Source organism: Neopelma chrysocephalum, unplaced genomic scaffold (assembly GCF_003984885.1).
Source record: "Neopelma chrysocephalum unplaced genomic scaffold, ASM398488v2 Primary Assembly neopelma1_252, whole genome shotgun sequence".
NCBI lineage: Eukaryota > Metazoa > Chordata > Aves > Passeriformes > Pipridae > Neopelma > Neopelma chrysocephalum.
Window position 1 is genome coordinate 2,395,599 of NW_020897914.1, and position 13,101 is coordinate 2,408,699.

Here is a 13,101-nt window from a genome sequence, read left to right on the forward strand (position 1 = left end):
GACCGCCAGATGAGTCCCCACACGGCTGTGAAATGTCCCGGGACCGCCAGGTGAGTCCCCACACGGCTGTGAAATGTCCCTGCCCCGCCCAGACACGGCGTCCTCGGGTCTCGGCTTCAGCACGGGATGGGCTTGAAGGTTCTCTGGGTGTTCTCCGTCAGCACAAGGTCGTATCGGCACAGCTGGGGTCTGGGTGAAAACACGGGCCACAAGTGAAAAAAGGCTTTTTTTTCCTGTCATCCTCCAGTTGAGTCTCAGCATGTGCTGGGGGCATATGTAAAATAACTCGTGTTCTCAGGAGAACTAGCTCTGAGTCTACCTAAAGTGAGTGAGGTGGACTTTAAGCCTTGCCAAGGCCAGGGATACCTTGAGCGTTTTTCTCTTCTGTTCTACGTGATCTTTTGCTTGTGAGAAAAACAGAATGCAAAAAGCCCCAGCAAACAGGCATTGCCTGCAGATCCATGGTTCCCATTAAACCAGTCCACACCTCTGTGTCCACCAAAAAAAGGTGATCCTTCCAGCTCACCTGCCTAGTCCTGCTGCTTTGCTGCTCCCAGCATGAGGAATTCTGCTGCTGCTCTGAGCTGGGATCAGGCATTGATCTGGCCTGGAGCTAGTCCGGCCAAAAACCAGAGGAAATACTTAAGCTTTCACTGAGAAAACATGAGCATTAGCCCTGGAAGAGGGGAGGAGGGAGGGAAGGGCATCCCTCCCCTGCCAGTGACTGATTACTTAATATGTTAAAAGTCCTGAATGTTTTTGCTTCACCCTCCTCGTTCTGTGGTATGCAGCCCTTGTTTTAACCCAAACTTAAAGCATGGCGTGGCTTGATGTCCACATGGTGGTTTTGCACACAAAGTCAACCTAAGAGATTCTGTGCTTGCTGAGCTCAGACAGAAGTTCCATTCTCCAAAGGTGCCCTAGGAATCAGGGAAGCTTAGGGGTAGGACTGCAGAGCAGACAGAGGCTAAAGAGGTGACTGAAGCAGCTGGAGAAGTATCACCAGCAGTGCTCTGGGAGGTAGCTCATGGTGTTGTGGGCAGCAGTCAGGGCTTTGGGCAGAGTGGCCAGCAGCTCCCAGTCGCTGGAATTCCAGGAGTAAATTAATCTCCCTGCTTGACTGCCCATAGAAATTGACTGGGATATAAAATGTGCATTTGGGGCTGGGCATCTCTGCTTCCCTGAGAGCTGCATTTCCCTTCAGCCCAGAGTTCAGGCCTGGGCAGCTTCTCAAAGGTCATTTTCTTGACCAAAGGTCAAGATGTCAGACCACATCAGAGTCACGTCACCAGTGGCATGATTTCAGTACAGTAAGACAGCCTCTGTGTTCAAGTAGGTATTCAGCTGTGGGATTCTATTCCCACGATATGTATATGAGAATTATTAAATGTGAAATCAAATCTAATTCTTCTGCACAGACTCAGCCAGGCCAGCAATCTGGGAGATTCATTTGCTTCTGTCCAGTCTACAACAACAGAAGTGGTTTGTTTGTAGAGCTCTGCTCACCTTTCTGGGTTTGTGAGTGACTGGAACCTCACTTGGAGAATCCTGAGTTTGAATTTTGGGCCAATGACAGATCCTGTGGAAAATGTCAAGGAAATTTTCTCTACGTTTTCAAGATCCTGGTCGAATCCAGTGAGCAAAGTAATTTGGTTGTACTGCTGGAAGGTGGCAGCTTCTCTGAAAGTAAAGCAGACAGAGTGTCAGAGTCCCCAGGGGAATAGCACCGGGTTTAATGTATTCAGTGTAACATTAGTAGCAGAGCTGGGGGAGGAGGGCACAATTAGTGATTAGTTTCTGATTTACAGAAGGTGGGTGTGGATTCAGGCCCCCAGGTGTGAACCTGCTCAGCCACTTTGGCACTCAGTTCTCTGGGGACACAGAGGTCTGATGTTGTTTGTCCCAAACCAGAATCCTCTCCGTGATTCTGCTTTGATCCCGAGTGGACTGGATCCAAGTGATGTTTGTGCCTGGCTGGCCGTGCAGACCTGAACACTGAGTCACTTTGAGACAGGCATGAAATCTGCACTGCTCTTGGTGCAGGAACGATGCAGATTGCTCCACTGCAAGCAGATCCCAGATATGGCTGAGGGAATGTGCAGTTAGAGATACTTGGGAAAACTAGTTGAGCAGGATTGTTTGGCTGAAGTGTGTTTAGATGAATCAATTTGCATGTTACGTAAACACCAGTCATTAATTTGCCTCTCTGAACAGAACGAGTTGATTTGGATGTGAGATATTCAGGCCCAGGTTCATCCCAGCTGTCTTGGGCACTGGGAGCTGGAGCAGAACACTCCTGGAAGGGGAAGGAAAGAGGGGGAGATGCTTTTCCTTCTGCCTTAGTGGAAACCTAGGGGCAGCTATGCCTCTGGCTGGGATTGTCCACTTCATCCTTAAAAGGAATGAGAAGGGCCCAAATCACAGTGCTGGGCTGTCAGGTGGTGTGTGCTGGGGGAGGCTGTGGGAATTCCATCGGGCTGGGAAATCCCATAGGCATGTGCACCAGCAGGTATCAGCAGGGATATGGAGGAGGATGTCTCGCCTCCTCCCAGCTGCAGTTGTACCAAGTGATTCTTTGGCATTTACACATTATCAGATCAGTAAGACTTACGGATTAACTTTGGATTCTGCCTTCTTCCCAGTCTCATCAGCCAGTACGATGCTGAACGTTCCTCTCCTGGTGTCTTTGTTCCATGTGATAATATCCACGAAGTAGTGATAAACTGAGGGGAGGGAGAGAACAAGTGTGGTTAGATCTGGCAGGCTCACTCTGCTGTCGAGCCACTGTGTGCCTGTCTGGGAGTGGAGCTGCAGGTGGAGGATGGACATAACCCCTTCAAATTTCTCTCCAAAATCCCTTTCTCCTCCCTGCTCTCCATCCCTCTTAGCAGAGGTTTTTTAACAGAAACACTAAGAGGTGTCAGGAAAGCACTACAGAAAGGGTTATCTATGCAGGATGGCCTCTCTGTGTGACTCTAAGCACACCCCCTTTAACACCCTGCCTTCCCCCTTCACTTCCAGATTGCCTTTCCTTTTCTTTTCTTTCTCCTGTCCCCCTCTGAACCCCTCCATTTCTGTTCTCAGCATCTGTCATTTGTAATCCCTATTATGGAGCACAGTTCTTTGATCTGTAAGTCTGAATTCACTTGCTGACCAGCTCTGGAGCTCAGGCCATAATCCCTGCCCATACCTTGCTATTTTGGTGATCACAGGGAGGAGGGGAAACCTCAGTGACTCCCTTTTTTCCATTAATTCTCCCCCTTTCCCTGTACCTCTTGCTTTTCTCCAGGGGTAGCTTTTTCACCTGCACAGCCTCTCTTTGTCTCCCACCATTCCCACACACCTCTTCCTTTCACAAAAGAATGGTGTGTTGCTTTGAAACTCGGTTTGGGAACTTTTATATTTAATTTGCAAGTTCTCAACCAGTTTCCTAGTTTCCTGTACGAGTCGCAGGGATACGCTGTGATGTTGCAGCTCTGTGTCAGGGAGGACAGGAACAGGAAAACAGACCTCTGGTGGTCACATTTAAAATACTGCAATCCTTAATCATACACAGGGAAGAAATATTTTGTTAGCAACCCTCACTCATCAGGGAAACAGGATTAATGCCCACAGGACACAGCTGTGGACAGTCCTGACCAGTCCTGAGCAAGTTGGCTTTCACAGCACGGGGCAGGTTTGCAGATAAGGAATGTCATGGCAAACTGCAGCTGGACACAGTTCTGACCAGCAGCCACTGGCGTTGTTTCTAAAATGCTGGCTATGACCAAACCATCTCTGCTCAGCTGCTGCTGAAGGAGGCAATGCAAAAAGACAAATCATCTCGGAAATCTCAGTCACTTACTGCAAAATGGCTCTTTGTCCGCTGTATCGAAAAACATCCTTGTCACTGGATGGCTCTGTTGTGTTAAATAGCTTTTCCACTCATGGGCATAATAACCTGCAGGTGACAGTTTGAAAATGAAACACAGTTACTGCACAGGTAGATGAGCAACTAAATGGCTGAAAATAAGCAAGTGTTTAAGAAATAGTGTATTGTTTGCCAGCTGCCAGGTCTCAGTGTGACACAAGCTCCTGTACTCTGCAGATTTAGGACTAAATATGCCTGGCTACTGTTCAGCACGTACTTCAAGGCTGATCTTCTTCCACACCTGCTATCCATGGTCAAGGAGGATTTCATTCAGTGCAGAATGCAAATCATCCCCTTGGCTTTGCCACTTCCTTTCTGGAAGTGTCAAGTGTTTTAGCATCAACCTTCCAGAGCTGGCAGCCTGACACTGGGCTGTCACACCCAGGCTGGGATGCCTCTGTGGGTCCAGAATCCCTTTTGTTCATCCCTCTGCCATTCCTTTTAGAGAACAGAGATGTTTGTGGTGCTGGGAATTTACTAGAAAATACTGTTTTAGCAAGAACATGCCCCTCTCTCTCAAACCCTGCAACTAAAGGACTTTAATTCATTGTTTCTGTGACTGTAGTGTAAGGATCCCAAGTCTTGTTTTGGCTTTTCTAGTTCTGGATCCTTTGCCTGTGAATTTTGTTCCAGATCACAATGTGATGTGATGGTACAAAGAACAGAGAGGTTTCTCAGACCTCTTTGAAGCCAAGGAGAGGCCTCAAAAACCTCAGCTAAAATAACTTCGATGATTTTGCAAAGCACTGTGTTGTGTTGGTCCTTTAGCAAAACATCACACAACAAGTTACAGCAATGACATGAAGCTCTGTGTTCAGGATGGTCTGACATTCCCTGGATCCTTACCTAGGATGGGGCATGGCATAGGCCAGAAGGTTTCACAGCTGGTACATTTGCCGTTCCTGTAATTCCTGTACGAGTCGCAGGGATACGCTGTGATGTTGCAGCTCCGTGTCAGGGAGGACAGGAACAGGAAAACAGACCTCTGGTGGTCACATTTAAAATACTGCAATCCTTAATCATACACAGGGAAGAAATATTTTGTTAGCAACCCTCACTCATCAGGGAAACAGGATTAATGCCCACAGGACACAGCTGTGGACAGTCCTGACCAGTCTGCACCCAGGGGATTGCACTGGGCTGTGGCAAAACAGTAAGTGGGCACCAATCTCCCCCTTTGACTGCACTCAGCTCTGCCTGTGTCTGGCTTGCTTTTCTTCTTGTCTTTTTGGTTTTAAAAACATATTTGTTTGTATGGCTACTGCAGTTCCAGAGGATCCAGATATGAATCCAGTTCCATCTCAGGTGTTTTCCTCTCCTCTCTGAGCTCAGGCCTGACAGCTGGATATTGCTGTTAGTTTTGCAGATGCCCTTCCATTTTGGTGTAAAAAAAACTCTTTAGAAAGCCCAAACTAATAAAATGCGTTGTTGCATGAGGAGCAAAGTGAGTGAAGCCTCATATCCTAGGGATTTTTGGTTCAGGCTGTTTTCCTGTGTAGATTCTCTCGGGTATGATAAGGGTTGAGTTCACAAAGCTGCCTTTTCTTCTGTGAGGTATCTTTTTCACCCAGCTTTCATCAAACCAGTTCAGATGCCAGGCTGAAAGGAAAAAAAGCTTTCTTTGATTCAAGACTAGGCCTTTACCTTCCAGACTGCACTGTTAGTCACTGCCAAGGAAGGTGCAAGATTTGGTCTAACTGCCTGCTCCACATTCATCTTGAACCCATTTTCTGGGCAGGTTCTTGCCAGTGCTTTTGTGTGTTCATAGTAATTGAAAACAAAAAATCCCACGGGTTTTCTGAATGCAGTCACAAAACAAAGGCACAAATCTACCTGATAGCTTTTTGCACAGAGAATTAATCCCACTTGCACTGTGACAGGGGCACAGAAAGGTCACCCTGGCTCTCACGCACATGAGCTAAACCTCTGTCACATCAGTGCTGGGAAGAGGTTGCTGCTGTGGCTTTCCCAGAATATGGGTTTCATGTATTTTCTAAGCAGTGATGATGTTTCTCTGGCTTTCTCCTCCTTTTCTGAGGAGAAAATGGAAACATTTTGTCAGGGTTTGTGCAGTTCAAGGCAGGATTAATTACCAGAAAATATTGTCAGTGGACAGCCCGGCTGGTCGGTCCCACCGTTGGGGTAGAAGTCAATGTGGCCCAGTGCTTCTCTGTAACCTAGTCCTGACAAAAGGGAATAAATATCAGGGCAGGAATATTAATGCCATCCATCTGTTTAGGGAGCAGGCCAGGCGGTTGTGACCCAGCTGGGTCATTTTAGCAATGGTATCAAATACCTAAAATAAGCCTGTGTGTGCAACGGTGCAAAATTTAGGTTTTTGTATCACTGTGTGCAGGAGAGGAAAAGGGATGTGAAACCTGGGTATTGCTGTGGTGCTAAGTTTGACTTCTTGGAAGGGCTGGGAGAAGCAATGAGATGGGAAAGCCAGGTGCTAGGAGTAGGCTGCCCATGGGAGCAGAGCAGAGGGCTGGCATCACATGGCTGGCCTGGCTGGTGGATCTGGGAAAGGATAGGGCTGAGAGAGAGTCCAGATTCACCATAGAGGAAGGTTTAGCTCAGAGGAGGTGGGATGGAGACTGGAAACATCATGCAGGGAGCCATGGGTTGGGGATAACTGATGTGCTGTGCAAGGCACTGAGCTGTGGGACCAGCTTTGGAGGTGCTGTGTGCTGGGATGCAGCCTGAGCCCGGCGTGGGACGTTAGTGTGGAACTGCTCTGGCAGGATTGTGTGCTGCAGGAGCTCCTGCATAGGGCCCAAATCCCTGCAATTCATGGGCCACCAGGCTGTAACTGCTCTAATCCAGCAGCAGGTTTTGAAGTGCAAAGAAACCAGCAGCTCCCGAGGGAGTGCTGAGGACAGTGTGGGCAACACAGCACCCCAGAGTCCTTCCCAGCACCAGTGAAGGAGTCTGCTGTCCTGGGCCAAAGGAGCAAAGGTCCTGGCACTGCTGCCCACCACACCCTGCTTTCCCGTGCTCCATCAGTGCCTGGGTTTCCTCGTGGAGCTGCAGAGCTGGAATGTCACGTACCGTCGGTGTCGGAATGAATGACGTCGACAAACTGTGCGTCGGTGGGGTCCAGCCTCTCACTGGGGGGGGTTCCCCGGTACAAGGGCCCCGCTGGGTCCAGGCCTGCAACACAAAGCCATGTGGGTGGGACTGCCTCGTGCCCTGCTGGCCTTGAGGCCAAAGGACTGACGGGGGAAGGTTCACCTGTGATTCTTCCAAGTGCACCGCCAAACATCTGTCCCACAAAGCCAGAGATGTGTGCTCCCAGGCTCACTCCTATCATGTGCATGGAGTCAAGGGATGCTCCATTGATCTAAAAGAGATTTAAAAGTACTCGTGGTCACAGATTTGAGGCACAGGAAAGGCATAAAAAATATCAGGAGGAGGAATGTAGAGGCGTCTCCCTGTTTTTCCAACATTTTCTCTTGGTGTATTCCACTCTGTAAATATTCCCCCTCTGATAGTCCCACAGTGCAGCCAGCATCCCTGTTTGAGGCCCATACCTGAGGCTGTGATGAACACAGTTCAGGCAGTGGCTGTATTTTCCTGGGGCACTGGAGCCAGAAACCATTCATGGGCCCCAGGAGTAAAATTCCAGTTGCCCCACATGTGGTTCCTGCAAGGAATTAGCAGACACCATGATCCTAATGATCCAGTGTCTTCATTGCTTGTGCAACAGCTTAGGGGAACTGTGAACTGTAGCTGATCCCCTTAAATTGGTTTTTGGACATACAGAAAGTGGAAGCAAAGTTTCTGTGTGTGGAAAAACACGTCTGTAGAGTTTTGTACCCAGAAATGGAGAGACTTAGAGTGTAAACTGAATATTGCAACAAAATACCATCGTACCAAGTCCAAGGGTACGACTTGGCACTGCAGGATAGCTGCAAAAATTAATGTATTCCTTTTTAGGAGTTTCTATTCCCAGACATCCTGCTGTTTTTAAACACTTCCTTTGTGCCCTTTACATACTGTGCCTTAATGACTATACCATAGTGTGAACGTCCAACTTACCAGCATTTCATCAATAAATTTCTTCAGAATCTCAGCAACTCTTTTGCACTTTCTGGAAGCATAACTGTAGATGAGGGTTGTTGCCCCCTGGTTCCAGTCCACGAGGATGATGTTCATGTCCTCTGCAGAAAGCAGGAGGTGCACCAGGTCGGGGATCCAGACGGGGGCAGAGCCTGTGAATCGGTACCCGTGGATGATGAAGGTGGTTTTCTTGGTCACGTTGAGGTACTTGGGGGCTGTTGAGTGGAGCTCCTTGGCACAGGTTGGGTTCTGCTGGGTGTAGAGCAGCAGCTTCACCTTCAGCTCTGTCCCAATCAAAGCGCTCCCGAAGCCGAGGGCTGTGAATGCAGGACATGTCTCCCCGGGATCTGAAAAGAGCACAGGGTGGCAAATGGAGTGTAGCCCCAGCGCGTTTGCTTCCACCTGCCAGCCCTGCACAGGGGCAGGGACGTGTGTTGTGACGTGTCTGAGCCAGGGCTGCTTCTCTCCTGTCTCCTCTCTTCATGTTCATGACTGCGGTTACCTTGGAACTTGGGTTTTCTTGCCATATTGGAACAGCAAGTGCACCTTTTTGGAGCAGCATTCCCTGAAACAACACAGTCCTGTTTCCACAGGCAGCTGGGAGATGGCGTGGCCTCTCTCCAAAAATCCCAGTAGTGTGAGGGAGTGACTGATAACCAGGATGGTTGCTGTGCTGGTTTGAGAGCACACCCAGGTGCTCTGGACAGGCTCAAGGGTAAACTGGTGTCCTCGGGGCTGGTTTGTACCTCCAGCCCGGGGCTGCCAAGCTGCAGAGGATTTACCATGTGAGGGGCAGCCCAGTGCTTCGTTTGTGTGTGCAGATGCAGCCTGATATTCCTGACTGCAAAATGGGCACCCTTGGGCTGCCTGGGATGTCACGGGTGGTGCTGAGTAAACAGCTGAAGAGCAACTGAACTGGATGTAAGTGCTGCTCCATGGGATGGTCTGTGCCTTTGGAAAGCCTGTCTTTGTGTCCTGCTTTTCCAGCAGAGCACCATCTGAGCCTTTAGATCACAGTACAACCTCCAACAGGGCACTGGCAGGGAATGGAACAACTGTCTCCAGACAGATGCTGCTTACGAAGGCCCTCCCAGGTTTAGTAGCCTCTTCCTGGCTCACAGTCCTTTCCCCCAAATCCTTTTAATCTTATTGAAGAACCTTGTGGGGGAGAGTGTCTCTCTCACACATATACCCTGGGCTGCAGCAATTTTTCAGGCTGCCATTCCTAGAGGAATCTTCCTGATCTTTGTTGCTTAAAAGGCTGTGCAGTGGGTAGAAGAGTTTAGAAAACCTGCAGCTGTAACCTGATTGTGCTCAAACAAATCTCCAATGCTCTGTGCATTTTAGCTTCTCTATGAGGAAACTCTCACAGTTTCTACGAGCCACTTTCCCTTTTCTCTCTCTTTGGAAAGCAGGAACTTGAGAGTGATATAAATACTATGTGCCCAGCACATAAAACAATCTGCTCAGTTGCCATAGTTCTGCTAATTACTCTGTAGAAGCCCCAGGAGCTCCAGAAATAAAAGTTAATAGGCTAAAAGGATGTTGCAGTTAAATCCAACTGAATATTTTAAATTGCTACCATAAATTTTAACATCTGAAATCCATGGAGTCCTTACTGTATAAAGCCTATGGTACCATATGAACAGTGGGACAGGAGTGGTGGGAAATGAGCCCTCAGCCAGGCCCACTGAATGTGGGTTGAAACCAGGAGCCTTTGAATGGGGGGTGTTCTGCTCCTTAATGCTTCCCCCAGGGCTCCCAGGGCAGTGTGGCTCTGGGCCCTGCTCCCAAGAGGAAAGGTCACCTGGTGGCTGTCTCCTGGCCAGCCATTCTTGCAGTGCCAGGAAGCTCCAGTGAAAGAGCAGCAGGAGTTCTCCTGTGGCACTGCTGTTGTGGAGATCTCAGAGGAAAGCAGAGGAGAGCTCACATTTCTGCTGATCTACGCCAGCTCACACAGTGAGACTCAGCGACTGTCCTCTAGGTGCTACTGCAGCATAAAAAAATACAACTATCTTGGTTTTACTAATAACTAGGCATTGTTTTAGTTATTGTATAGCAGTATTATATGGTGTTGTTAATCATCTTTACTGCCACTGGAGCTGTAGTAATAGAGGCAGAAATGCCAGGCAAGAATTACTTCTATATGGTGCAAGATTGCACTGATTGCTTAATTTGTGTCTGTGTCTCCTGCCCTGTGCTGAGACTTGCCCAGAGGAGCACTGTGTTTGCCATCAGAATAGCCTAAACCTTCTGGTATAGAGGAGCTTTCAAAGAGCTGGTCAGCATTTGCTGATACCTGACACCAATTGATTCTGGTTTGATTATTAAAATCAGATCAGGATTATAATACATATTATTATAGGGGGGAGAAAACATGCCAGCTTCTCTTCTGGCAGGATGGTGCCCATCTCAGCCTCATCCTGACACATCAGGATGGCCAGTTATCCTGGCTTTGCTCTTCCTTCCCATGAGCACAGTGACTCCTACCCAAATGGCTGCAAGTGTCTTTGAAACTCCAAGATGATTGGGGTGAGTGGCTTATTAAGTCTGCAAAGAAGTAAGTGAGGTGGAAAGTTACACCCTGGCACTGTACTTAACTAACTTAACTTTCCCTCCAGGAAAGGTGAATGAATGTGGCAATTAACCCAGCATGCCATTAGCTCACCCCCAGCCCTGCCTTGGCCATTAGCTTGCTAGACAGACTGGCAATTCACATTCTCCTGCTCAGTTTTCTGATATGTAAAACAGGGGCAAAACACTAGTCTGCTGGGCAAGGTGCTCTGAAGGCAAGGCTCTGAAGGCAAGGTGCTGGGCAGGGGGCATAAAAATGTGTGAAATCCATGTCCCTGCCTGGGAGCTGGACATCTTTGGTCTTGAGCTTGAGATCAGCCTCCAAGGTGCTATTGCAGCAGGAGAGGCACCTTCAAAATAACCCGGTTCTGAACTGACATATATAAGCATATATCATGATAGAATCATAGAATGGTTTGAGTTGGAAGGGACTTTAAAGCCCATTCAGTGCCACCCCCTGCCATGGGCAGGGACACCTTCCACTAGCCCAGGTTGCTCCAAGCCCTGTTCAACCTGGCCTTGGACACTTCCAGGGATCCAGGGGCGGCCACAGCTTCTCTGGGCAACCTGTGCCAGGGCCTCCCCACCCTCACAGGGAAGTTCTTCTAAATATGTAATCTAAACATACTCTCTTTCAGTTTGAATATGTATGTCCTGAAGTTACATACTCCTGGGTGGGAGTATTGTGGTCACAAGAACTGTCCCAGGCAGTGCTATCAAGGCCTGCATTCCCCTGGTGTCTCTCATCCCTTTCTTGGAGATGGTGTTTGGAGGCTTTTTCTTCCATCTGTCCTGGATGCTGATCCTATGGACAGGCAGGGTTTGCCACGGTGGTGTTGGGGCTGTGGTCCTGAGCTGGCTGCATGAATAGAACAGCAGCCAAGTTTTTTTACCTCCACCAATCTGTCCTCTTGCAAAGGGAAGTTCCAACAGTTTTTTCACATCAGTGGGTCAGTGGTCACTTGTCCCAGCTGTGGCCCTTGGGACACAGAGGTGCTTCTCTGTCTGTCTGCAGGTTCTCTGGCACTCTGCCACCTTGCCTGGGCTCTGTACAGTGTGTTTCAACAGACTGCTCTTAACCATCGACAATAACTCTCCCCTTTCAGCAGACTTCACAACCATGACGTGAATCTCAGGAGTGCTGCTGAAGATTTCCATCACTTCTCCACAGAGAGTGTGCCCTCCACCTCTTAAACTGGTCCTCAATAGCTCCCTGGTTTCCTCCTGCTTTTTCACATAATTCTTTTTTCCCACTTCTTGTGAGTACATTTCCTACAGCGTATTAAACAAACTAAGCAAAACGTGACCCCGAGATTACTCCAGAGGACCCAATGAAATACAAGTTAGTATTTATAAGAATACTGTGTTTTTTAACCCTGTTTGTTTTCCCTACAAAGCAGAGAGCTGTAACTTGACTTGCTCCCATGTGTATGCTAACACAAGGCAGTACATTTGTTTATTGTTACACAGGTTGATTCTTGTAGGGCTGTGAGGATATCAAATGGAGCTTACTGTTCATAAATGGTAATTCATCCTTCGCCTCTGTCGTACACGACACCCCTGAAAAGAAATCATTATTCTCTGAAGATTTCCAATGACATTTTCAGTGCAGATGGATAGTACTTATATAAGAGAAATGTTTGCAAAGGGAGGGAAAGATAATAAAAAAATACTTCTGGTTTTACGTTTGGAACTCTTAGAACTGACTCCATCCGTGTAACCAGTATAGTTTGCTTTGCCGAAATAAATAATGTTAGTGAGAAACCCTGCACAGTAACTGTAATGCAGAGGGCAGACACAGTCATGTTTCTGTAAAGCACAGTGTGTTATATTTGACAAAAAACATTCAAAACAAATGGTTGATTTCTTACCTGTTTTCACCCCATGCAAAAGGTAGATGAACACAACACACAGCCTCAGCATATGGACTTCCACATGGAGCTTCTATGGGTAAGAGACTTTAAGGATCCCACAATTTCCTTGCCATGTGTCTGCTGGCTCTGACAGCAATTTGCTCCCTTTTTTTTTTCTGCCTGTCCCAGTAGGTGTGGTGAAAGCAGGAAGTTACCAGCCAAGAAATGAAGACCAGTCTCTAGTTACACAACTGAAGCTTCTTCTTAAAAAGGTGGGGCACTTTCTATTCTAACAGGTTTCCTTAATTTAGACATAGTTTGCCCTGGGAGATGACTAATCAAAGACACAAATGGGTTGGTATCAAAAATGGTTGCTGCTGTAAGCAGCAATTTGACTACACTGTGTTGAAACTAAGGAAATTATTGCCTGTTTGTCTTTTGCAAAGAATGTCAAGAGGATCATAGGTGTCACTACAAGTCTGATAAGCATCTGGGCAGGGCCAGTGCTTGGTTTCCCAGGGCCCTGCCTTTGGAAAGTTCATGATGATCCCTAATCTCCCATGTTCCTCCTGCTCTCTGGAGTCCCTTCTAACCCACAAAGCCCTGTCCCCTCAGGCAGGAGGCAGGTGCACAGCACTACGTGTGACAAAGGGAAGGTACCTGGGGCAGTCTGGCTCTCCATTGGGCTCCCAAGCATCTGCT

The 13,101-nt window shown here is 48.0% G+C and overlaps 1 protein-coding gene across 1 annotated transcript; it reads right to left on the bottom strand.

Annotated features, from left to right (window-relative positions):
• Position 1: 1 nt before the first annotated feature.
• On the bottom strand, positions 2 to 12,580 carry LIPH (lipase H). Its single transcript, XM_027703700.1, has 10 exons — positions 12,418 to 12,580; positions 7,952 to 8,319; positions 7,145 to 7,253; positions 6,962 to 7,063; positions 6,004 to 6,093; positions 4,757 to 4,924; positions 3,845 to 3,940; positions 2,612 to 2,723; positions 1,507 to 1,680; positions 2 to 189 (listed from the first exon to the last, which is right to left on the bottom strand). Exons 1-10 carry the CDS (start codon positions 12,467 to 12,469, stop codon positions 117 to 119), a joined length of 1,344 nt encoding a protein of 447 aa, XP_027559501.1. The 5' UTR covers positions 12,470 to 12,580; the 3' UTR covers positions 2 to 116.
• Positions 12,581 to 13,101: the final 521 nt, after the last annotated feature.

Bases quoted from the DNA above. Each gene is read 5' to 3' on its own strand.
- LIPH (XM_027703700.1), bottom strand. From the start codon at position 12,469: ATGCTGAGGCTGTGTGTTGTGTTCATCTACCTTTTGCATGGGGTGAAA. The intron at 7,064-7,144 runs GTGAACCTTCCC...TTTGTGTTGCAG, and splicing joins TGCACTTGGAAGAATCACAG to GCCTGGACCCAGCGGGGCCC. The intron at 2,724-3,844 runs GTAAGTGACTGA...CCCTCCCCTCAG, and splicing joins GGACAAAGAGCCATTTTGCA to TTTATCACTACTTCGTGGAT.